Source organism: Gymnoscopelus braueri (genome assembly GCF_963280865.1).
Source record: "Gymnoscopelus braueri genome assembly, chromosome: 11".
Classification (NCBI taxonomy): Eukaryota; Metazoa; Chordata; class Actinopteri; order Myctophiformes; family Myctophidae; genus Gymnoscopelus; species Gymnoscopelus braueri.
Window position 1 is genome coordinate 9605905 of NC_137613.1, and position 26295 is coordinate 9632199.

The window sequence follows — 26295 nt, forward strand, 5'->3', positions numbered from 1 at the left end:
TTATTTACGTATTTACTCCACTGTGCCCTCCACAGATCTGGTCAATGGTCATTTATATTCACCAGATCTGTAGAGGGCGCAGTGGAGTAAATTATATAATTTCCGTCTGGAGCACATATTTTATTTTCTGCCAAAAAAAGTGTATTATACAGAGAAGGTGGGGTCCTGAGAGGCTTCCCACCTATGCTTCCCACCCTGGAGAATAGACTTTCAACAACACAAAACTGCCTTTGTTTCGGTAAGTAGCGAAATAGTTTTGTTTATTTTTTTTTACTAAAGTTGTGGGGACCTCATCTCGGAGCTATACAGCGGAGGGAGAGGTTCCGTCGGAGCTTATCCAAGCCCCCTCTCTATTATTTTTAACTCTATGAGCTTATCCCTCCGCTCGCTGTATTTAGTCCGTTATGGTCGGTTTGAGCGACAGCTGCGCAAAGCAAAGGGAGAGGTCAGTCAAACGCGCACGTTTCTCTCTCCAGGAATAAAGAGTTTATCAGCTTCCATGTCGGATCCTTTTATTAAGTAATTTCTCCTGGTCAGTTCTGTTGGATTTATTGAGCATGTCTCTTCAAGGACTGTTCTGTCAGGTTTGTACACAAAATAGTGTTGTCGCCGCCCTTTTCCCTCTCTCTCTCTCTCTCGCTCTCTCTCTGTGGTGGAAAGTAACTAAGTACATTTACTGTACAGTCTGTACTTTAAGTACAATTTTGAGGTATTTTTTACTTTACTGGAGTATTTCCAATTGTCTACACTTTGTCCGCCACTATATATGCACATATTGTAGCCTACTTTTTACTCCACTACAATTATATGAAAACTTTAGTTACTTTGTAGATTTCAATTATTATTACAAAACGTAACCACTTCAGTGACCCTATTTAAACTTTGGCTATTTGAAAATAGCAGATCAACAAGCTCTCAATGCCACCCATTGTGAGGCTGTAGATGTGCTATTTTAAAACAAAATCTAATATTTTTAATACATTATGATACCTTGTGAAATGGGACATTCTGCATAATGAGTACTTTTGGGACTTAAAGTATATTTTGATGCCAATACTTTTGTACTTTTACTCAAGTAAATTTGAATTACCGGACTTTTACTTGCAACAGGGTGTTTCTACCCTGCAGTATTGTTAATGGTACTTACAGGTAGGGTAAGTGATTTACTGTGTTAAATAGCTTTATATTCTGATAGTACTCATTGTTATAGAGTGTTTGTTCAGTAAAAGGAGTCTCCATGTCTCTCCAGCTCTTTATTAAACAGAAAATGCATTTTCAGTGCTCTCTCCTGATTGGCTTAAATGTTGTCACCTACCTGAAAATGTACTATATTCTGTTTACTAAAGAGCTGGAGAGACCCCTGTGACCAAACAAACGCTCTGTAGCAATGATGATTACTATCAGAATATAGTGCTTTAACCTTTTTTAACAAAAAAAAAAGAACATTTAATACCAACAAATATCACTTACTCTACCTTTAAGTAAAAAAAAAAAGTACATTTTCCACCACTGCTCAATCTCTTTCAAATCTGTTCAAAGTCACACATAGGCTATCTATCTATACATTCCCGTAGTTGTAAGACTTCTGGGTTACTGTTATCCTGTCTGCGTGATAGTTTTATACAACTAGATTCTGACAAGTCCTGGAAAAGACACTATGCGATTGGCCAGTAGTCACAGGCAAACGCTCGCCCCAAAACATGATTTATGATTCTGTGCCTATCGTACATAACTCGAGTCGGCTCAAGTGAACTTCGCAACGTTCGGCACGGCGACTCGCTCGCTTTAGCTCGCTCGGCGGTGCCTCTCGTGGCTCAAGGTCTCAACGGCGCGCCTCCGTCGCGGTCCAAAACTATACTTTATTGGCAAAAAAGAAAAAAATCTGCGTTTGTCGTAAAAAGAGTGCCGGCCACACATTTTGCCTAAAATGCGATCATGCCTGTAGCCTTTGTATCGTCTACTTTTAATTATTTATTATACATTTGAATTCGCTCTTTGGGCCATATTTTGACTCCGCTGACATCACGCATATTGTTGCCCCGGTAGGGAACGCCGTTAGCGAGAGTTCGCCAAAATGGCTAATAGTCATCATTTTTGGGCGGTGTAGCCGCCCCTATAAGTGGGGTTGGGACACCTCATTAGTATTAGTTTCCTGCACTGTGATTGGCCCATTAGTAGACCCCTAGCTGTACTGTGATTGGCTGACTCTATTGGCTGACTCTATTCAGCACTGTGATTGGCTAGCGAGACACATGATGACATTAATAACCTATAAATAGGATTATGCACTTCCATCACTATGATGACCACTGTGATGACCACACCGCCCACTTCACACTGGGTGTGATTTTTCCATATTGCCCACCCCTATGAATAGTTGTAGTAATAGTTATATCAGCATGCCCATATATGGGCAATTGGGCATATACTGATGACATCAGGGTTCTCCATATATGGCCATAAAAGGCACATGACAGACGCAGAGATCTCCATATATGGGCATATCAGCCAGATTGGCGGTGCCACGTCTAGACGTGAGGGCCGCGTAGCGGCCTGAACTTCTAGTTTATTACATTCCTGTAGCTGAAAGAGCATTGATTGTGTTTTCCATGTTTTAGGTCTGCCTTGAGGACTGTCCCTCTATCTTTTGTTTCAAGGAACATCTGAGAGCTGACGTCCATCAACGGGTATGTACTCTAATACATTGGTTCTCAAAGTGGGGTCCAGGGACCCCCAGGGGTTCTTGAGGGGGTTCCAGGGGGTCCCCAGATAAATGATGGATAGTTAGGAACCAAATGGACCCTTATGTGGTTGTAACTCTGAGAGTGTACAAATGGATCGGAGTAACGGTGCGCCCCTCAGGTCCACATGTTACGTTTGTGACGTCCACCGTCCACCTAGCCTCAATCTCAAGGCTCAGGGCAGTTCTATAGTTCTATAGTAGTTCTGCCAAGAGCACAGAGAGCCAGAGAGCATAGTTATACTGCAGCTGCTTCAAGGACAAACTGAACCATAATAGTGAGGGCTGTTAACAAAAAAATGTGGACACGGCTCACAAAAGCGCCAAATTTTTTCTACATGCTCTCCATCACCATAGGTTTCATTTTGGAAGGGTAGCCACGTCATCAAGATGGCAGAAGGCGGCCATCTTGGATTGCAAAGATGGCCACCATGTAATATCTATAATTGCCAATATCTCGGCTTCCAAGCCACTTAGAAGGTCAATCTTGGTGTCAAAATATACATTTTCTGGGACAAGGAATGCAATAAAACTATAGGGAATATCAATAAGTGACTAATTCTGCCAAGATTAGATAATTTGGTTGATTCTGCCAATGTATGTACATAATTTTCAGACACATTGAAAAATGGAGCATGAAGAGAATTGAAGATTATTAGCTTCACTTTCCAGGATAACAACATTCAAATTATTTGTCACATTGACAACTGCAAAGATCTGTGCAATTCCAGTGTGCCTTCTTGCATGAGCACCTTGCACCACAAGGTCTTTTACAACCGCACTTGACCAGTTCATTGCAAGCTTTTGACGCCATCGGTAGAATGCTCCACACAGGAAGCCAGACCTGGTTGTTGTCATCCAATGTCCATCCCCATCCTTCTGGACTGGGTGTCGGCTGCTGGGCCAGTTCAGATGTGGCCCAGATCCCAGACTGGTAGGCAACTCGCTTCACGTGCTGCAGCAGTGAATCTTGCGTTGGTGGAATGTGTTCCATCGTTTTGTTCTTCTGGCAGAACAACTCTCGTCGTGCTTCATTGACAGATTCCATATCACTTGTCTTATCATACATGATGACTGTGAAACGCTCAAGAAGCTGAAAGTGTTGGGCATCTATGGTCACAGAAGTGTATGGATTTTCTGCCATGTAGTTGAAGGCCTGGGTGACCTCAGGGTAGGACTTCCACGCCACCCATGCTGACTTCTTCCCTTTCCCGCTGAATGCTGATGTTGTGTCACAGCCTGTGTAACAGTGGAAGACGGGAAGTGCTGTGGACTTGTCTTTGCCCAGAGCATGGCAGATCGTGTTTATATGAACATAGGTGTAGTTCTTGCCAGTGCCAAAAGCAACCCAGATGTCTGCAGCTGGATACTTGGCGAGCAGGGCATGGAACTTGCCGATGAGGATAACGACAACATCCGTATCCACAGTGCGTATCAAGCAGGTAGAACAGCCATGTTCCAGGGCATCAAGCAGGTGAATCACTATCCTGGTGTCGGCCTCTTCATGGTTACATGGCAGCATCGAGTGGCTGGTGTCTGTGCCGACCACTGTGATGCCATATGTGATGAAGACCAGCTTGCCCTCTGGCCAGGCAGTGGATGCAATCTTCCCAGAGAGAAAGGCAAAGAGTTCCTGCTTGTTTGTAGGATCACGCAGGAAATCTGACCAATTCCCCGGCAGCTTGTTCTGACCAGCCACCTTCCGTCGTATCCCTTTGCCTCGCTTCTCCCTTGTTGACTCTTTTATGCTGCTGGTGATGTACGTATCCCAGACCACATCAACTCTTTTGGAGATCTCCAGGTGTTTCATGATGTGGGGAACAAAGACACAACTGGCATATTCGTCAAATGTGGTAATGTTGGTAGTGGACAGGAAGTGCACCACAGCAGCTCCATCGAGTACTTTGACATCAAACGTAGCTGGAGGTTCTTCTTGTGTCTTCTGTGTCAGAATATTAAGCAGATCTGACTTCTTTCCCAGCCGTAGTTTCCCTCTGTCAGATAGAGAGGGAGGGTATGGATGGTTTTCATGTTTAAAGAAGGTGCTCATGTTCCCCTCTCTGTGTTGCGTGGCTATATATAACCGGGAGAAGAGTGCCACATCATCCTTCAACATTGAGATCTGCCCTGCCTGCTTGGTCTTGATCTTGAGTGTTGGGCATCTGAAGAGAGGCAGTGAGTTCTTTTTGATGGGCTCATGAATGGAGTGTGTGCGGTCCATGATCACTGTCTTATGGTACTTGTCGTACTGTTCTCTGCCCACTGATTCCACAGTGCGGACTGTGTTAACCACTGACTCGTCAATCACATTTCGTGTGTCCAACATTAGAAGCTCGTGGCTATCATCTAGGAACGGATTGCCCATCCCACTGATGGTGTGCACAAGTGCTAGTGTTTGCTCTTTGAACGTCCTTTGTGTAGCCATTCCTTCTTCATGGTGGTGTTGTTTATTTCCTTTTTCTAAAAACATACTCCTGCTCAAGAGTCAGATCTGTCAAAGTTTGATAAAAATTCATACCAATATGTTGTGCATAATCTAGCCGACACATACATTTTAATACAATTGTGTACATATAGATGGGTTTCCCGTTTGTAAACATGAGAGGATGATGCGCGCGCAGTGGAGGGAAGAGCCTGTAGAGGGCGCTATTACCCGCAGCAGCTCTGGCCATTGTACATTGATAAAATAAATGGTCTTCACCGGGTTTAATGAAAGTAGATTAAATGATGCAGTTTGTAATATCTTCTTTACCCAATAAAAATGATTTGTCGGAAGTTGGATCTGTCTGTATATAATAGCAGCATTATGCCTATTATGCCTATAATAGCAGCATTATGCCTATCTAAATCCCGAAAATAACAATAGAGTGAATGGCACTTCCGGGTCGTTCTACCTCCCGCATGCGCAGATTGCACACTCTGCTCTGTGATGACGTCGCGCGGAAACCCATCTATATGGCCAGAATCAACCAAATGATCTAATAATGGCAGAATTAGTCACGTATTGATATTCCCTATAGTTTTATTGCATTCCTTGTCCCATAAAATGTATATTTAGACACCAAGATTGACATTCTAAGTGGCTTGGAAGCCGAGATATTGGCACTTATAGATATTACATGGTGGCCATCTTTGCAATCCAAGATGGCCGCCTTCTGCCATCTTGATGACGTGGCTACCCTTCCAAAATGAAACCTATGGTGATGGAGAGCATGTAGAAAAAAATTGGCGCTTTTGTGAGCCGTGTCCACATTTTTCAAAAATCGGGTCTTACCCATCCTCACTATAACAAGATAGGCTGTACCAAAACAATAGCTATTAGGCCTACGCACACGCGCACACACACTTTTCCTCCTTAGTGTGGAAGGCATGTACATAAGCAATTTTATGGGGGCCCTGGGGGGGCAATTGCTCCCCCTGGTGGCCGGCCGATTATTATAATTTGTTTAACTTTTTATTTATTTATATATATATATATTTTTTTTGCCAATATATGCCAAGTATATGCAGAATATATCATATGCTGCATATAGGCCATATTCAGGTTCATATATGCGCATATATGTGGATATATACAGGAAATATATGTCTCTTCTATGTCCACATATATGCCACATATATGGATCAATTTCGTATATATCACATACAGTATATGACTGTATATGATAAACATATGTTGCATAAATAAAAACATTATGTTCATATATTTTCTTTGCCCCCCCTGCTGGCAGAGGCAAAAATCGCCTATGAGCAGGTAGGATAGTAGAAGAGGCCAACTTAAAAACAGTCCAAGGCGCACTGTTCAGTTGGAAAAAAGAACGGCTGCCAAACCCGTTGTGGCTTCCAGAGCCAGGGTCCACTTGGACTCTTTTAAGTTTGCCTCTTCTACTCACTTCGGAGGAATAGAACTTAAACTCCTCTCCAATGTCCATCTCCATGTAAAACCTATGTTGGTGGCCTATAGTCACAGGTCTAGGGAGTACCCAGCTAAAACATCTACACTGTTTCAGTGGAATGTGTTTTGAAAGTTGTTGTGGCTCATATTTTGATGTGTTACAGATGTTCAGAGGGGGTCCAGTGTTTTGGGTTGTATGAGAACCTGGGTCTTAGTGTGTGACCTTTGACCTTTGGTATAATCTCAGAGCCTCGGTTTGATGCATCTTGAGGTTAGGTCTTAAGTTCCAGGAATCACTGTTCATGGGGGGGGGGGGTACCAGGGGGTCCCCAGCTAAATTAGTTAATATAGCATCGCAATAATTTGAACCCCTTTATCCATATTTTATACTTTGGCTATTCAAAAATCGCAGATATACAAGCTCATTGCCGCGCTATGAGCTTGTAGATCTGTTATTTTTGAAAATGTGTGCAAATCTTTGAATACGTATATTTTTAAATAAAACATTAGTAACTCAAATGTTTGCTTCTGGGAGTTCCGGGAACAAAATATTTTGAGATGGGGGTCCGCGGCCAAATACATATCATTTTGGGGGTCCTAAAGAGGATTGTTGTGTGTGGTGTTGGGGGAGTCGTTTGTTGACCCAGATAGTAATGTTGTGAAATGGCACAATCCTGAGTTTTACTGTTGTACAACAGTGTATAAATGAACCATTACTAAACCTGTCTCTTGTTCTCTGCACACAGAAAAAGGCAGAACTGTTTCAGAAAAAGGCAGAACTGATTCAGCAAAGTAGGTTCCAAGATAATTATTTCCTTTCAACATGTTTAATTGAGGGCATTCCCAAGGTTTTCCAACCAACGTATACGTAGCGTATCAGCCCTAGACATATAGGAGATGAATGATTATTTTTTCTATCCATAGTTCTATTCAGTCATAAAGAAGAGAACATAACATTTGATCCACCCAGTGACCAGTGGTGGAAAGTAACTAAGTAGATTAACTTAAGTACTGTACATGAGGTATTTTTTACTTTACTGGAGTATTTCCAGTTTTCAGTACTTTTACTTCTACTCCACTAGATCTCAGAGGGAAATATTGTACTTTTACCACTACAATTATTTGTAAACCTTAGTTTACTTTGTAGATTTTGAATATACAATATACATACATTAACCATATATTTCGCCCATTTGAAAATAGCAGATCTACAAGCTTGTAGCTAAACGAATCGTCATGTTTCACTTGAATTTGATTATTTAAAACATTTAATTACTTTTGATGAGATGAGTCACAAAAAGGCATTGTGTTACATCACTTCTATTCTGTTTGTTTTCTTTCTTTCTTGGTGTTGGACTTCAGAGATACCCAGGAGCCCGCGAGGTGAGCTTCCTCCTCTTTAAGATCTTTTTGTTCCTGCCTTATTTTGACAGTGACAGTGAGTAAGTAGAGGGTCAGCAACCTGTGGTTTTAATAATAAATGCACCCAGCAGCCTGGCACACTAGGGATTTCACGAGTAGAGTTTTTTTCTGGTCGACTAATTTGCCCCAGTGGTAGTCGACCATAGTCGAAATTACCTATTAAAAAAAAAAAGGAAAGAAATGCCATTATTATTATCCTCCTGCCTTTATTTTTATGCCGTTTTAAGGGAAGCGCTTCTGGCACAGCAGCACAGCAGCACAGCAGCACAGCAGCGTCTCCAAGGATCCTCAAAAGGGGGTTATTGCATACTTTTGACCCCCTCTTGATAAAAATAAAGGCAGGAGGATAATAATAATAGTAATGGCATTAGTTACTTTACACCACTGTTATACAGATGTTTCTACTTAAGTCAGCAGCACTCAGAGCGTCTGGGAAGGCAGTGGAAAGTTCTAGAAGCTGTACAAGTCAGGGTTTGTACCGTAAGTTCCCAGAAATGAGAAGATATCAACATCATATTTTGATGATATATTTTTAACAAATATTATACTTTTACTCCACTACAATTGTTTGAAAACTTTAGTTACTTTTTACCTTTCAGATATAAATTATGATGTTATGAAACATACATTAACCACTTTAGCCCTATTTTATACCTAGGCCATTTGAAAATAGCCAATCTACCTACAACGCGTGAGCTTGTAGATCTGCTATTTTCAAACATTTTAGTACTTTTACTTTTGGTACTTAAAGTACATTTTGATGCCAATACTTTTGTACTTTTACTCAAGTTTCCTTGTGTTTGTTAATTATTTTTTTTTAAATAGGGCTTAAATTAATGTCAAACTTGTCATTACTGGACAATTGTTTTGAATGTGCATTGCTGATGTTTCTCCATGTCTGACTCTCTCTTCCAGTTCCAGCTTATTTTCCCAACATTTATAATAAGACAGACGCCATATTAGGTTAGTAAAGTCAAGTGTGTAACTGTGTATTTGTGTGTGTTATAGCATTCAGCTCACACCTTCATATTTGGTATAATTAATAATGTATTGTGTTTTATACTCTGGTCCAGGTAAATGGCATCTCATTTGTAATATCCCCCAGTGTTTGTCCTGGCTATGAGAAAACCGGTTAAGGAACTTGGAATATTCTTGTACTGTCTGGGACGCTGAAGCTTGTAAACATCTTATCCTGTTATTTACGGTTAATCCGTACAGTTGTGGACAGGAGTTTGGTGAAAAATAAGTACTGTAGGTTATCAAACTTCTAACCATAGATTCTTTCTAACTATTGCCTGTTCACAATGTGCAAAAAGGTTTGTATACAGGACAGTATTTCACTGTATCTAGAGTTGACCAGAATGCACAGTAGCAATGACCACAGATTGAATGTACAATAGATTCAATCACTTGGAGCATGCTTATTCCATGTTTATTGAACAGAAAGTAAATTACGTTAGATATTCTCAAAAGGTGGCACTACTGGAAAGGCAATGGAGCCACCAAATATGAGATATCTTGTGTGTAAATTGACATTGAACAATAAAAAGGGAAATGGTGTGTGTGTGTGTGTGTGTGTGTGTGTGTGTGTGTGTGTGTGTGTGTGTGTGTGTGTGTGTGTGTGTGTGTGTGTGTGTGTGTGTGTGTGTGTGTGTGTGTGTGTGTGTGTGTGTGTCAGTTATTCCTGGTTGTAAAATGTTAATTTAATTACCCATAGCAATATCCTCTTATTCCTCATTTAACACACGTGCATGTGGTTTGTTTTCTGCATTTGCTTCCCTCCTAGGCTTGTCTCTGGTGACACTGTGCTTGGATTCAGAGAATGGCTCCCTGTTCTACCTGTGTCACGTGTGTGAGGCATCACTTAGGCATCACTTGGAGATGCGTGTCCATCTCAACTCTACTGTGCACTGTAGCAATTACTACGTAAGTGTTGACCACCTCGTTTACACAGAGATACACATCAGCTTGGATAAATGTACTTTGCACTTGAGATTTAATCTTTCATATTTCCCAGAACTACACCGACCCAGACGTGCTGAGATTCTCCTGGATTCCCAGCCCAAACATTCACACTACTGTGGATACTCTGGCCCACAGCAACGTCAAGAAGAACTGTGAACTCAGTGGGAAGTTGCAGGTTGGTTGGCATGTGCAGAACACTTTGTGCAGAGTGTGATTGTTATAATGACCATGATCTTTTTTTTCTTCCTGGGAATTAAATTAAATCCATCGCCAAATTCCAGAGCAGACTGACGAGGACTGTAAAGTTAGAATATTTTGGTAGCTGGACCTTAATCAGTCAAGAGAGAGAAAGGTCAGCTTGCCAGTCAGAAAGCTCATCACTTTGCCTAAATTGCCTCACTATGTGAGCATTAGTGACATAGTAAAAGACACCTACTTGATAGGACGGTGCCTAGAAGTGGACGGGAGTGGACGGCCAACACATAAGAAGACATCAAATAACCCCACACACTGTATTCACTTACAGCAGTGGCTCTCAACCTTTGTTGGATCAGAGCCCACTTCAAAATCCTCAATGTTACTAACGTAGTATACATTAACCCATTAAGACCTGAGGCCAATTCTAAAAAGTGTTTTGAAAAAATAATTATATATATATATATATATATATCGTCCCACCCCTAATATATACATACACATATACATATGTGTGTATATATATATATATATATATATATATATATATATATATATATATAAATGTTTTGTTCCAGGGACCCCCATAAGCAAAGATTTGAGTTACAAATGTTTGCTTTATTATACTTATTCAAAGATTTGCGTGAATTTTCACAATTTTTCAAAAATAGCAGATCTACAAGCTCATAGCGCGGCACTCGGTGCTGCGCTATGAGCTTGTATAATATCTGCTATTTTTGAATAGCCAAAGAAATCTAAAATGAAATTACAGTACTGCAGTAATAATAATAAATACTTTATATTTATATTATATTTAATTATAATCCAAAAATAATATAATATATGGTATATACTATATAATAATGTGTAATGTATTCAGTTTTGCTCATCCAACATGGGCAACATACAGCCTTTATTTCATAAAATATCTTAGATGTTGTAACCAGAAGGAACAGGATGGTTGATTCTTTCAGTTAGCTGTTTTATTCCATCTTTTCTGTGTGCAGGCTCTGGACTTGCCTCCAGATTTGTTTGAAAGAGTGAAAGATACCAGTTATGTCAAAGGTACAGTGCTGCTGCCCCTCTGTTTTATAATAGTTTATTTAAAATGTTAATCCTGCAGATCGTCTGTCTGTTAGATTGACAACACCATGTGGTGAATGGTGGTCACGTCAAGTCGTTCAGGACACATGATCACAGATTTCCACTCCAGTTTCTGCCTCTATTTATAGTGTATAAACTCTATCTGAGTGCAGAAACATTAACCCACCACTTTAAGGACTAAAGGTCCTTACACACCGGGGCGAATTCTTCATGCGAATAAATATGTTTTTTTTTTAAACGAAGCGAAAAAGCGTCTTTTAATTATTCGGAACAAGTCCGAATTTTGCGTATATTCGCATATTCGCCGGTGTGTAAGGACCTTAACACTTGTATTCTGGAGCGGTGCAAATGAACTCATGATTCTTCTCTCTGTTTGACAGTAATGCACACTCTGGGTCAAAATGACAACCTACTGAAGCAGATCACAGGTCAGTTATAACGACTTTCAATAGTATCAGCTTGCATCGCCCGTTTTTACCCAGCTCTGCTCTACCCACTTTTCATCTATGTTTCCACTGTACTCTTGACTGTACTGGGTCATCCTCTTTAGTACAGTGCAGTTTAAACTCACCCATTTCTACACTAGCAATTACACTTAAAGGTTTCATGACATTCAGTTTTACCACACATTAAAAGTCTTTGTCATCGTCCTTCAAACGTGTATAAAAAGTTTTAACAAAAAAATCCACTCCAGTGATCCATGGCAGGTGTTTTTCTCTCACATTTCTAAAGCCTTTTCAACTGCAATGAAAAAATAAATCTTTGCCTGCGGGTGTCGCTGTTGAGGGATTTTGCCTGTCAATCATCGCCTCTGCTCCGCCCCCCACCCCCCAAAGGAAAGGATAGGGGAGGGGAGGGGCGAGGAGGAGAGTGGACGGGATTAATGGCCTGTGACTTCACTGCCCAAGAGCCAAGCTCAGATTACTTTTCAGCCTAATTATTCAGAAAACCCCAGACCACAGAAAATCCACTGAATGTTCAAAGTTCAATTTTTTTGGGTGTAATTGAGGTCATAAAACCCCCCAAAAAACATAAAAAAATAAAAAAAGTGAAAATGAATGTCATAGAACCTTTAAGGTAGCTCTCCACCACAGCGGAACAGTCGGCGACGGAAAGCGTCTGTTGCCAGACATCTGCTGTTGAATGGGCGAAGTTGTAGGGAAGCGCCGAAAGGCTTTCGACCGCCGGATATCAGCAGGCTTGTTGTTGAAAAAGACATCAAGCCATAGGCTATTTTTTATCACCATAGTAGCCGTCTGTCGGTGTCGGCTCTCAGGTGCATTCAGCTACTTTTTTTTCACACCTTCCAACCGACTGAACTCCCAACTTCATTTCGACTGCCAGTCTGTAGTAATCTGTAGTAGTCTGTTTGGTGAAGAGCTGCCTTTAGGAGACATCCTCACTGAACTCGTGAGCTGTCCTCTGTCTGTCTGTGTTTTGCTATTGAGAATTCTTATAAGTCACCCTTTGGCATCGCCTCAGTCTCGCTCAGCCTGCTTGGAACCTGGCACCGATGTACTGTACTGTACCTCTAAGTACCTGGTACCAGGTGCTATTTGCAAGAGTAGAGATGGTGAGTGCTGAGCCGCTAGGCAGTGGACAGCAGTGGTGGAAAAAGTACTCAAATTCTTAATTTAAGTAAAAGTACCAATACTGCAATATAGAAATACTAATAAAAAAATACTAATACAAGTAATAGTCCAGAATTCAACATTTACCTGAGTAAAAGTACAAAAGTGTTGGCATCAAAATGTACTTAAAGTACCAAAAGTAAAAGTACTCAAATGTTTGAAAATAGCAGATCTATTTTAGATCTGCTATTTTCAAATAGCCTATGTATAAAATAGGGCTAAAGTGGTTAATGTATTTTTCATAATATCATGATTTATATCTGAAAATTAACTAGTAACTAAAGTTTTCAAATAATTGTAGTGGAGTAAAAGTACAATATTTTAGTGGAGTAAAAGTATTGGAAATTGGAAAGTACAAGTACCTCAAAATTGTACTTAAGTACAGTACTTGAGTAAATGTACTTTGTTACTTTCCACCACTGGACAGGGGATATCAGCTCCCTCTGGTTGCCCAAGTTATGCCTCATTATTTATGAAGTTTGATTAAACCCTTCTGTAAAAAAGAAAGAAAAAAAAATCCCTTCCCCATTGTGTCATCAAAACGATGACTTTGTGTTCTAATATGTGTGATCCATCTATCCACAGCTTTAAGACCAAAAAAGACGACGATACAGACATACCTGGGAACCCCGAACAGGAAGCATCCTCTTCTAGGTCAGTGTTTGCATCTGAGAATAATAAGCCATAGCCTACTGGAGGAATGTTGGTCCAAAATGTTTTTGTTTTTTTAACGAACTTTCTTTTTTTCTTTGAGAGAAAAATGTCTTCATCAAGTGAGAACGATGTCTGACTTTGACTCTGTTTCTCTCAAATGTCATGGTGCTCTGTAAACTAATCCACTGCAGTAGATTACTTTAACGTTACTATTTTTCATTAGAGCATCTAATGAGGGACTTTTAAAGACCTAGCTCATCAGGTGAATGCAGCTACTGTAACTAACTGGTTCTTGGGACCCAATTTTAAATTCTACCAGAGTTGAACCATGTGCTGCTTATTATTATGCTGCTGCACCTTCTCATCCATAGATATAGATATAGATATATATTTTTAGTTTTTATTATCTCAGGTAATTTGTAAATATGTAGATAACTTGTCTGGCCTTCTGTTGCTCTCTTGTTTTGATCTCCTTCCCACTTACCCCCCACCCTCTTCCTCTTCTTCTTCTCCCCCCCCCCTCTTCTTTCTATGGAAACTAACGTTGCGATGGGAACGATGTACAAAAAAGAATTTCACCCACTTTTTTACCTTGTAAACCTGTGATGTGACAATAAAACTGATTCTGATTCTGATTCTGATTCTGAGAAACCTAGATACCTCATTGGCCTCTGCAGTTCGTTGAAGCGACCTGTAACGTATGTATGGTGGCCGCCATATTAGAGGGGGCACAATTGAACTGGTCAATCACAGCGCGTTGACTACTGGCCAATCACAGCACGTCTTTTCCAGGACTTGTCAGAATATAGTTGTCCCGCCCCCACCTGCCTCTGATTGGCTTACCGAACGTCCCCTTCTGTGACGCATGCGGAAGTTTCCAGCTTGCCCCCCGGAAGCGGAAGCGCGCCCACGATATAGACGCTTCAGAGCCAGAGGAGGCGTCTACCTTTATATGTCTATGTTCTCATCCCTGCAGGTCTGGAGCACCTGGTGGAATGCAGCTGTGATGAGCAGACTGACAGACGCTTATATCTCTGTACCATCTGCAAAATCACTGTAACCGACCACAGGATCATCAGTCATCTCCTCTGCTTTCGGCACATCCACGGCTACATTGTAATTTGCTACAACAATGTGGGCCCTATTTTCCGTGTCTTAACACATTGACTGCCAGAGTTTATTCATAATGTACTCACCCCTGTGCCAGCAATTTGCGTGTTTTTTAATTTTTTTGTTTTGTAATTTTTCATTCAAATACATTCTCTGATTGTGTTGTCAAGCACCTACGATTGTTCCACCAGTAGAGAGCAGCACATCCAAACATTGATCACCTCGCTCACCCCCTCCCAAACAGGCCCACGTCATATCCGGTCATTCAAAGGATGTGACGTTTTCGACAATTCCCGGCCCGCTGATCGGCCTGAAAACGATGTGATACACTACGACGATGACTGTTAGTCACCCGGACCAAAGAAAATAGAAGTTGAGCTGTCCGTTTGTCTTTTATACCGTGTGAAAAAACGTGTTTTTCCTTATTCTGGCCGAAAATCACCGGAGAAAAACAACGTGACCCGGAAATGAAATTTTTTTTTTACATCCGGCTCCGGGTGAGTGTGACGTAAGTGGAAAACGAAAGTGTTGATGAGAAATAAACACAGCCGTTCGATCACAGATTAAACAATGAAAATTCAAAACAACGCGTCAACCCGTTCTTTGGAATCCTGGCACTCAAGCGATGGATTTGAAAGAACGTGTTGACGCGATCTTGGCACTGTATGTGTTAAGTATCACGTCTTATGACTTAACTTAAGACCTGGAGGCGTGGCCAATGCTGTTTGCCTATTTTGAGTGGCCGAACAGCATTGGCCACACCTCCAGGTCTTAAGGTAAAGGAGAATTTCGCCCGATGCTTTTCTTACCTGTTTTGATATCCTAGGACGAGTGGTACAGCAGAAACATTTTCCATCCCGGGTCTGCCGAAGCTAAAAACCCAGGCCTATGGGACTTGCTCTAAATCGCATATTTTGATAGCTTTTTGGGGGTTTATTTTTGGTGAGATCTGATGTTCATAGTGACAGAACACTATGCAACGTTATTGTCTTGAACGCGTCCCACCGGAAGTCTCGCTTTAGGGAGACTTCCGGTGGGACCCTGCAAGTCTCACTAAAGCGAGACTTATGGTGGGGCGCATTCAGGATTCTCAGGATTCGCTCTGGGGGCATTCGTAGTGCGTGTCCAAGCCATCTTAGACGACAATGTTTCATTTCTGTGATCACGTCTCGGCAGCCAGTCTTCATATAGAGTTCCTTGTTTGATATTTTATTGGGCCAGAATATGCGGCTGATCTTCCTCAGGCAGCCATTGTGGAAAGAGCTTACTTTGCTCATGTTGCACTTGGTTATTTGCCAGTACTAGGGGTGTGCCGATATAGCGTTTTTGAAAAATAAAATAATAATACTTTTTTTTTTCCTTTAAATATATACTAGTATTTGTTTTCATTTGCTCCCCCCCCCCACCCCCCATATATTTTCATAATAAAAAAGTGCCATATCGTATTGTATCGATATCGTGAGCCCAATATCGTGTATCGTACTGTATCGTGAAATTAGTCTATCGGCACACCCCTAGCCAGCACTCAGCCGTATATACTAGAACCGGCGTGACCAGGGTGTTATATAAGCGTTTTGAGGTTGTGATTATTGGGCGGTGAAACCGCCCCTATAAGTGAGATTTGGAAAAATGTACATTTTCCTGCGCTGTGATCTGGGCCCAGGAAATTTGTAGAATTATCCTGCGCTGTGATTGGCCAATCACAGCCTATTCAGGACTGTGATTGGCCAGTGTCACATGACACATGTGCATAGCCCTATATAAGCAACCATAACTTGAAAAAAAACAAATATTTGTTTTTTTCAAGTTATGGTTTTGTCCATCATAAAGAGTGTTTCAATAAATGTATTTATCCTTTGTACATGATTGATCGACTCCATTCAGTATTGTGATTAGCTAGCAAGACACCGCCCACTTCACACAGGGTGTGATTTTATTACATGTATGTACTAAAACCTTGTGTGACCTAAAAATAACTGGTAGATGTTGTTTACTGTGGAACTCAAAAACAAAGGGCCAATAATTGGGAAGTCAAAGATTGAGAAATACTACAGAAAGGGGAAGTATGTGGGGGACTCGGGTACTAGTGCAAATGTGCTCATTTAGTTGCTGTGTGTTGAGTCAACGCTGGCTCAGGTTAAAAATTATAGCTGGGTAAAAACATGGCAGGCTACATACGACTGACCTAATACAGTACAGTGGTTCCTTCTTAACCCTTTTCCCTTGAAGCCTGCCCTTATTACGTCCGACAAAAGCTGCAAAAGCTTGCATCTGTATGTGTATAGATGCAAGTTATGATTTTGTGCAACATGTTTAACATGTGACCTCAAAACAGACAAGGCCTCATCGCCCCTTCTGCTGAACTAGAAAATGGACTACAAACCCACCCTGGGGATTCAACCATGAAAATGAATGCCTGATTGCCCTGGAATTTGATGCGCACATTCATGGTCCCAAGAGTAATAAGGCTAATGATTTTGATTAGCCTTTTCCTCTTGTGTCATCACAGGCCAGACTTTCAAATGAGCAAACTGGGGGATATTAAGGCCTTTGGATGACTGTTTGCTACTAAATTAACCTCACTTTTGTTTGTGTTTCTAGAATGCATGGCATCCCTCTACTCTGATGATGTACAGCTGCTATGGATACGACATGATGATGTACAGTCGCTATGGATACGACATGATGATGTACAGTCGATACGACAACATGTTTCAGGACATGATGCAGGATTTTGCTAAACAGATGGAAGAAATCCATGGAACCACCATCACTGATATGAAGGTAATCAAGTACAGTACACAATAGAAGTAAATGGCCAGAGGGGCAAGGTGGCGCAGTCGGTAGCGCTGTCGCCTCAGAGCTAGAAGGTCCTGGGTTCGATTGCCGCCGGGGACGCTGTGGGCGCTGGGGGCGTGTTCTCTCCTCCGCGTTATCAGTGCCGATACCCTAGGTGGGGTTGGCGAAAGGGCCTTTCTGTGTGGAGTTTGCATGTTCTCACCGCGTCCCCTACGGTAGGTACCCTCACGAAAAAACATGCAGTAATCCTGGTCTCTATACTGCCTCCCCCTGGGCAGCCGGGACGCCTGATGGAGGGGAAAGGAACTGGTTGGAATAACGTGTTCCTTCCACACGCTACGTCCAACCGGGGAAACTCCCCCCTGTCAGGTGATAAGAAAATGGGTTACAAAAATTATAAAAGAAAAAAGAAGTAAATGGCCATTAGAAATGCTCTGGTGTTATAGTTTTAATAAGTGTAAGACCTTCTGTTGTAGCAAGTGCTCCTGCGGCCTGTTTTGTTCTCAGCAGTGGAAGGGACCTCCTACGTAGATGGTAAGCAGTGTTCATTTCTTTGACTAAAACTATGACGAAAAATGTTTGTCGACTACCTTTTTTCACAGACGAAAACGAAATAAAAGCTAAGCTATGATGACTAAAACTAAGACTAAATATATTGACAATTTCGTCAAAAAATTAAAACTAGACGGAAATGTTAGTGAGGGACGAGTGGAGAAGAGATCCAGTAGAACTAAAAGACAAGTCATTTTATGTCTGGTTGCGCTCGGGTGTTGTGCTCTTAAAATGGCAGATCTACAAGCTCACAACGCATGACGCGCTGTGACGTGTTGTGAGCTTGTAGATTGGCTATTTTCAGCATGCAACCAAGTGTAAAATCTGTCATGACGATGCCATTAAGGCCTGCCAAAATATATTTTTGTCAACAATGTTTGTAATAGGGTCACGGTGGCGCAGTCGGTAGCGCTGTCGCCTCACAGCTAGAAGGTCCTGGGTTCGATTCCCGCCGGGGACGCTGTGGGCGCTGGGGGCGTGTTCTCTCCTCCGCGTCATCAGTGCCCATACCCTAGGTGGGATTGGCAAAAGGGCCTACTCTGTGTGGAGTTTGCATGTTCTCCCTGTGTCTCCTAGGGTAGTTAATACCCTCACAAAAACATGCAGTAATCCTGGTCACTATACTGCCTCCCCCTGGTCAGCCAGGGCGCCTGATGGAGGGGAAAGGAACTGGTTGGAATAACGTGTTCCTTCCACGCGCTACGTCTAACCAGGGAACCTCCCCCCTGTCGGGTGATAAGAAGCGGCCTGCTTGCTCCTCATGCATTGAAGGAGGCATGAGCTTCAGCTTGGGCTCTCCCTAGGCTGGCAGAGGGAGAGTAGCGCCCAGGATTACATAGGCAATTGGCACTGGGTGAAAAAATATGGGTTACAAAATCGTGGGATAAAAAAAAAAAAAAAAAAAAAAAATGTTTGTAATACAGCTTAAAAGCATAAAAATGCTCTGAAGATCTGGTAACCTCTGTAGGTGGTAGCAAAAGAATCATGATTTTTGAGGGGGTGAGTGAGTCTTTAATAAAGTAAATATACGGTAAATATAATGTGCCTCAAATGCATTCATGAGTAAATACATATTTGATCACGGATTCAACTTGGAACTGCACACATGCGACTGCCGCCTGGACCCAAAACCAGTGGGTGATGCTAAAAAATAGTACGTTTTTTGGATAGCCACAGGATGCAAGAGCGTAAGAGTGGCCATCTTTCTAAAGGAAGTAAATATCATAATGCAAACAAGTGACAAGTCCAAACAATCTGCTTGTTGCACGGACATAAAACAATAAAAGATAAAACAAATTTAAAATATTGATTTGATGCTCATATCAACCATTAATTTTGCCTATCGCTCCTTTTCATGGAGCATAGGCCGTTGACTACAGTCCGCCAGAGTCCTCTATCCTGGGCCTTCTTTTCCAGCTGTTTCCATGTCAGTCCACACTGCTATTATTAATACATATTAACCATAGGAAGTACTGTATTAAGTCGTTTTTTATTTGCACATGCATTCCATAAATTCCATAGGGCTGGACCACACACGGACAAATGACATCATCAACCCGCTTGAGTAAAATATTAACTATTTCTAAAATAAAAACAAAATTTAGGGTGTTTTTAATTTTAGTATTTTTTGTATATTATAAATGATAATGTATGACGGCGTATAAGGTTTATTAGCCAGGGATCCTTTTAACACCAGATGTACAGCAAGGCAGGTTTATTTGCATAGAACATTTCAACAACAAGGACATTCACAAAACAAGTGCAAAATATTAAGCAGTACAGCACATTAAATCGCTGAAACTCATTATAAATGGACATTTAAATGCAGTTACAAATAAGTGATATTAAAATAAAACGGGTAAGGGACTAGAATTACAGTGCAGGCAAAATTACATAAAGTGATTACTATTACAAAGCCTACAATACAGTAAGTATCTAGATGTCCAGATCAGAGATAAATGTTTCGTTTTATATTTGTTGATTCACTGACCATTTTTATTTTTTAGCCTTGGCAAAGCTGGAGCACTGGAGGAAATTACGCAAGGAGAGCAGCTTGATAACTAGCATCACACCAGGGGACAAGCTGGGTAAGTATTAGACTGAAGGAATATGACATAATGCTTCTGTAAGGGTTTGTCTCTTAAAAACTGTCTAGGATCTCTCTCAGGTTCTGATTAAGACACATCCCACTTTACTGATGGGAGGTTGTAGATCTGATATTGGTTTGTGATGTTAGACAGGTGGCGCAGTAGGTAGCGCTGTCGCCTCACAGCTAGAAGGTCCTGGGTTTGATGCCCATACCCCTAGGTGGGGTTGGCCTTTTTGTGTGGAGTTTGCATGTTCTCCCCGTGTCTCCTAGGCTAGGTACCCTCACAAAAAACATGCAGTAATCCTGCAGTCTATATACTGCCTCCCCCTGGTCAGCCGGGGCGCCTGATGGAGGGGAAAGGAACTGGTTGGAATAACGTGTTCCTTCCACGCGCTACGTCCAACCGGGGAAACTCTCCCCTGTCAAGTGATTTGCTCACTCCTCATGCATTGAAGGAAGCATGAGCTCAGTTCGGCGCTCTCCCCAGGCTGGCAGAGGGAGAGTAGCGCCCATGATTACAGCTTAGCCAATTGGCACTGGGTGAAAAAATGGGTTACAATAATCGTGGGATGAAAAATGTAGGGGGGGAAAAATAATGTTGAATATAAAACCATGTCTAATTGGTCTTGTTTCTCTGCTGTTTCCAGTCACCATTAAACAGGAGGTTATACAGGAAGACCACACCCACAGCTGTTTCTCTGGACATACTGGTAAATACTGACGCTGACTGGAACACAACTTGTTTTGTTGTCCTGAAACGCTGCTGTTTTGATCAACTGTACTATTATAGTTATTGCCAGGCGTTGTGGGAACTCCTTTGGAGATGTTCTGTTCACCTCACAGAGTCAAACAGAGGAATGCAATCCTCACACTATTAACTGTATGGAAGTAATGTTTAACAGGCTTGTGTAATGAATATGTCTCTGGGTGTGTGAAAGTCTGGTATGTATCCCAACATATTTGTCATTTTTTTCTCCCCCCCCCCCAGAAATGAGGAAAGCATTGAAACATGGTTTGGATTACGTGTCACTGAATGAAGATGGAGAGACGGTCAAACAGAGAAGAATTTCACATTCACCCGATGGTGGCGGCACGTGTGACGGCCCTTCAAACGTCTCGTCGCCTGCCAGCCAGTGTCCCTCTCCCCAACGCCAAGTGGCCAGAGTGAAAGTAGAAACCACATCAGTACCTACAACTTTGCTTTCTCAAGTGCCGCACTGTGAGTCTTCACAAATGCAGCGTGAGAACGTTTTAGAGCTGAACCTTGAATGCCCGCCAACAAATCCAGCATCTACACAGCCATCAACCACACCTTGGTTCATAGATTCCTCACTGATTAAACGTGAGCCACAGTCCGGGTGTCCCTCTCCCCAACACCAAGATGTCGGAGTGAAAGTAGAAAGCACATCAGCACCTACAGCTCTAGTGTCTCAAGTGCCGCTCTGTGAACCTTCACAAATGCGGCCTCGACCTAAATTAGAGCAGATCTTGAACTCACTTAAAATATTGGCTTCCTCTAACTTTAACCTTGAATGCTCTCCAACAAAGCCAGTCTCAGGTGCATCTACTGAGCCGTCAACCACCCCTTGGTTCATAGATTCTTCACTGGCTAATCGCGAGCCAGAGCTTGAACTTCACTCCACCCTCTCCAAGGTTAAACAAGCCTCGCCACCACTGCCGAAGTTGACCGCTGTGGCCGCTGTCCCCCTGTCCCCTGCAGCCAACAAAGATCTGCCCTCTAGTGAACCGATAACATCCATCGTCGACATGAACGACTTAAGACATTTTACATCTTTGGTGCGAGCCGAGCAATCAGGGAAGGACGTCTCTCCCAGCCGAGCAAGCCCCGAAAATGCCATTGAGATTGTGACCATGACATCGACATCCACCCAAACCTCTGTAGGTCGCGTGAAGCCCAGGATGCAATTGGACTCAAAGTGTCGAATCCAGATCACCAAACCAAACCAAAGTGCCAATGTGTTGAAGAGGAAACTTGCGCAGCCAAAGCCTGCAGACGATGACATCTGGGACTACGAGAACCGGCAGTTCACCCCAGAAAGCAGAGCTACCAACGTCAACGATGTTGATGACCAGTCTATGGAAAACTACTACAGAGCAGCCAACCCAGCAGGTGAAGACGGTCGTGTTTCCTCCAACCCACCTGCAGCCAGGGCCGTCAGCTCGACTGAGCTACAGCCCTGGGGAGACCAGGCTATTCAGTTCAGCTGCAATCTGGGCACGACCCCAGCCACAGTCGTTAATCCAAACAACACTGCTCAAGTGATGCAGGCCAGTGCATATCCGCCTTTTAACATCGGGGTCGGTCCATACATGGGCAGTCCTGTCACCGCGGTGAACCCAAACCCCACTAGACAGCAATTTACCGGTTCTGATTACAGCATCAACCAGCCCACCTTAACAACGGTAAGCTCCAGTGGCTCCCTGCCAGCTGCAGGCTATGGCACCCCGGTTTATCCTTACGGTCAAGTCACCCAGAATTTTTATTTCCCACATGGATATCCGTACGGAACTGGGCATGCCGGCGAGTCCCGAGCTCCAGAGCAGCACCCTGTGTTCTCTCAGTATGTAAACTACAGTGATGGCTCTGCTGGAGGATTGTACCCGATGCACACTCCAGAAGCATGGCTTGACTTGCAAAGACAACAGCAGCCGCAATAATGATCCGGGTAACTTTGTGTGTGTGTGTGTGTGTGTGTGTGTGTGTGTGTGTGTCTGTGTCTGTGTCTGTGTCTGTGTCTGTGTGTGTGTGGCGCACTGCATCCAAATTGCAAATGGATTTGGATGCATTTAAAATGGTATGGAGGGACTGAAGCATCACAGGTGTTGATGAAAGAAGAGCTGCTGGACTTTGGGAAGGGTTAGGGAAGTCCACTCAGGTTAATGAAGGTCAGCCATAAAGAAAAAAATAAGCTTTATTTTGTTTAAGAAAGATTTTGTTTATGCCTGAGAGGTTGATGGATTTATAAAATGAATTACTTTTCCAATGTATGATTTATGTACAGTATGACCCTTTAAGCAAATACAGGTGCCCTGAATGAATATTTTGTTTGGTTTTCTAGGCAGGTTTTAAAATGAGCCATATATACTTTGTTTTATGTTACTGATCCAGAAGGTATTGTCGAAACGTTTTCAAAATAATGTTATTTTTTATATGTTTTATTATCAATCGATTAAATGGATATTTGAATTGTGTTTAATATGAACCAAAGTGAAATTGTTGGTACTTTCATACCTTTTTTTTCTTGATATAAATGGGACATACAGACTACTGAATGTTAGATGTCTCTTATGTTGTGCAGATTATTGAGTTCTTTACACATTGCTTAACCCAGGCTTCCCTATTGTGTGCAAAAATAGATTACATTACAATAAACATATTGTAATATATCTTTGTAGCATGTAGCCCCCTTAGATGTAACAATATAAAATCTTGAATCTTGATGAAATGTTTTTAATTGTTTCTTACACCTTGTGAAACCCTGAGCCTTTCACAGCTGGGATCATAGTGGTTCTCAAACCATTTATCGCCAGACCCAAAAGAGAAACATGATGTCTCCCTGTGACCCAATCTAGAGGAAAATAGCCGATCTACAAGCTCAAAACGAGCTTGTAGATCTTGTAGCTTGGAGATCGACTATTTCACTACTTCTTAATGTTTTAATTTTTTTAAGGGAATTTCTTTTAGTGTCTTTATGAAAAATGTTTTTAATTTCTGAAAGTGTGTGTGTGTGGGGGGGATGTTAGGGTTTTCCTGTGCCTTTACACCTACGAAAATATTTTTATTAAGCTATGTGTTCAAGTGAAAAACCCAACGAGTTCAGATATTGTTAAAGGAGGAAACCAAAGGAAATCAATGTCCAGGCAGTTTAGTAACAATTATAATAGCCAATTATTTATTAATATTCAATTTAAGTAAAGTCCAGTATAAGATGAATCTATGCTAATACAATACAGAATGAATGTAAGAATCAAATGGTACAACCTGAAGTACAGCAAGTACAATGAAAACAGCAATCGACAGCAGAGCGCTCTGGATGAAAAAACTATGACCTCTTTACAAATACAGCAAGGAGGGCATGAAGTCTCACATGCTGAAGTGCTAACCTACAGAGCTTTATATACAGTTTTTGAACAATAGTTTGTGCATAGATGAATGGGAGGTGTCTTTCAGGTCTAGCGACGCATGACAGTGTCCTCAGTTGATCTCCAGACGCCACTTCTTCCAGGGTGGGTGTGTTTGATCGATGCACGTGGGAGCTGTCAGTCCTCCTTTGGTCTTTTGCTGAAAAACACCTTAATTTCTCTATGTCTACTGATTGTTATCTAACATGATTATGTGAAAATACTCTCGGTCGTGGCTCGATGCTTTCTTACAGGGCTTAGGGGGTTTTGGCAACTTTCTCTGTTCACCCACTGGGGACACGTAGGCTATGTCATTGATACAAGGTTAATTTATTGTTATGCACTCATATTACCGTTAAGCGCGCACATATGTTGCCTTCGGGGCACCCATAATTTGTTTTGCTGACAGGTGCGTGCGGACACAGGTGCTTGATCTCCTTGCCTCTGATGTCATTAATCATTAACTCTGACCCTTTATCCTTTACTTAAGCATGTCTGGGTGCTTTCCATGTACTCCTGTGTGACTTGGCATTTTTCCATGAACTTAAATGACTGTATACTCCTGTTTAATGTGATTCTGATTTTGGGTAAAAAAATACAACTATTTTAAACTATTCTTAACAATGCCGAGGCCATAGTCACTGCCCTAGCCAGAATACCGACGCCTGATTACGAGAAACATTCTCCTTGCGTTCATAAAACCTTATAACTCGTCGTCTTGCTGTCCTTGACCTTGCTGTATGAGCCTGCTGCTTAAGTACACTGAGGGTGTACTAAACTCATAAGACATTATCAGACTAATTTACTTCCATTGGGACATTACATTCAGACACATCAGCATAGTCATATATTATAACTGAAGTAAGATGAATACTAAATGTATAATCAATAATCGATAAATCAATAGCCTTAAAGGAATATAAATTGCATTTCCGTGGCGTTTTTGTAACTTGATCCATGTTGAGGCTTTTAAGGTGCACTGTTTGCTTTTAAATTGATGCCAATGAACCAATCATGGAAGAAATATATTCATGAACATGAGTCCTGCACTCTGCTCTTGCTCAGCAGCATCAATGATGCTCACAGCTTAGATCTGCTAAGCTTTCACTAATATTGATTTATTTGGACATTTATGTGGTGGTAAATATAGGAATAAATGTCAATAAATGGCTACATTTTAATACAGCAATGCATTGATATTAAAAAGAAAATGTGATTTGCAGCCTACTTTTTGAAGTATTTTTAAATGTAGGGCCTACTTTTGCATATAAGTACTTTTAAAGCAAATACTCCAGTAGGCCTCAAGTACAAATTTGACTGACCAACTTTCCCCCTTTACTCCACTTTATTTTATTTACGTATTTACTCCACTGTGCCCTCCACAGATCTGGTCAATGGTCATTTATATTCACCAGATCTGTAGAGGGCGCAGTGGAGTAAATAAAATAATTTCCGTCTGGCGGACATATTTTATTTTCTGCCCAAAAAGTGTATTATACAGAGAAGGTGGGGTCCTGAGAGGCTTCCCACCTATGCTTCCCACCCTGGAGAATAGACTTTCAACAACACAAAACTGCCTTTGTTTCGGTAAGTAGCGAAATAGTTTTTTTTACTAAAGTTGGAGACCTCGCAAGGCAGTGTAATGTTCTTGTCTATGAGCAGAGCAGCGCGCCTGGCTGACTAAAACGCTCTGGTCCAGCTGTAGACATGGTTCACATGACGCTCGTCTGTCACCAGTGTCATGGCGCTACTTGTTCCTGGTTTTTGAAATTTCTACATTTACAATATAAAGTGCTGACCCCACGGCCATGGATGTAACCAGTTTAAACGCTTGGGTTTAAGTACCCGTATCTTCCGTATTGTTCAATAAAAAGCATTTTAATCCGATTGGTGGCCGCCGATAGGAGTAAAATGCTTTTTATTGAACAATACGGAAGATACGGGTACTTAGACCCAGGCGTTTTAACACGTTACCTCCGTGGCCGTGGGGTCAGCA

The 26295-nt window shown here is 41.8% G+C and overlaps 1 protein-coding gene across 1 annotated transcript; it reads left to right on the top strand.

Annotated features, from left to right (window-relative positions):
• The first annotated feature begins 489 nt into the window (after positions 1-489).
• Positions 490-23515, top strand: LOC308094909 (uncharacterized protein). The gene is made up of 16 exons (XM_080441732.1): positions 490-584; positions 2619-2687; positions 7382-7427; positions 7998-8018; positions 8973-9020; positions 9844-9983; positions 10075-10197; positions 11225-11282; positions 11702-11749; positions 13538-13606; positions 14583-14722; positions 17318-17500; positions 17992-18049; positions 20074-20154; positions 20804-20866; positions 21145-23515. Exons 1-16 carry the CDS (start codon positions 558-560, stop codon positions 22833-22835), a joined length of 2865 nt encoding a protein of 954 aa, XP_080297858.1. The 5' UTR covers positions 490-557; the 3' UTR covers positions 22836-23515.
• The last annotated feature ends 2780 nt before the right edge of the window (positions 23516-26295 follow it).

Coding starts and splice junctions, on each gene's coding strand:
- LOC308094909 (XM_080441732.1), top strand. CDS start 558: ATGTCTCTTCAAGGACTGTTCTGTCAG. Junction 10,198..11,224: donor AACTCAGTGGGAAGTTGCAG/GTTGGTTGGCAT, acceptor TTCTGTGTGCAG/GCTCTGGACTTGCCTCCAGA. Junction 11,750..13,537: donor CCTACTGAAGCAGATCACAG/GTCAGTTATAAC, acceptor ATCTATCCACAG/CTTTAAGACCAAAAAAGACG.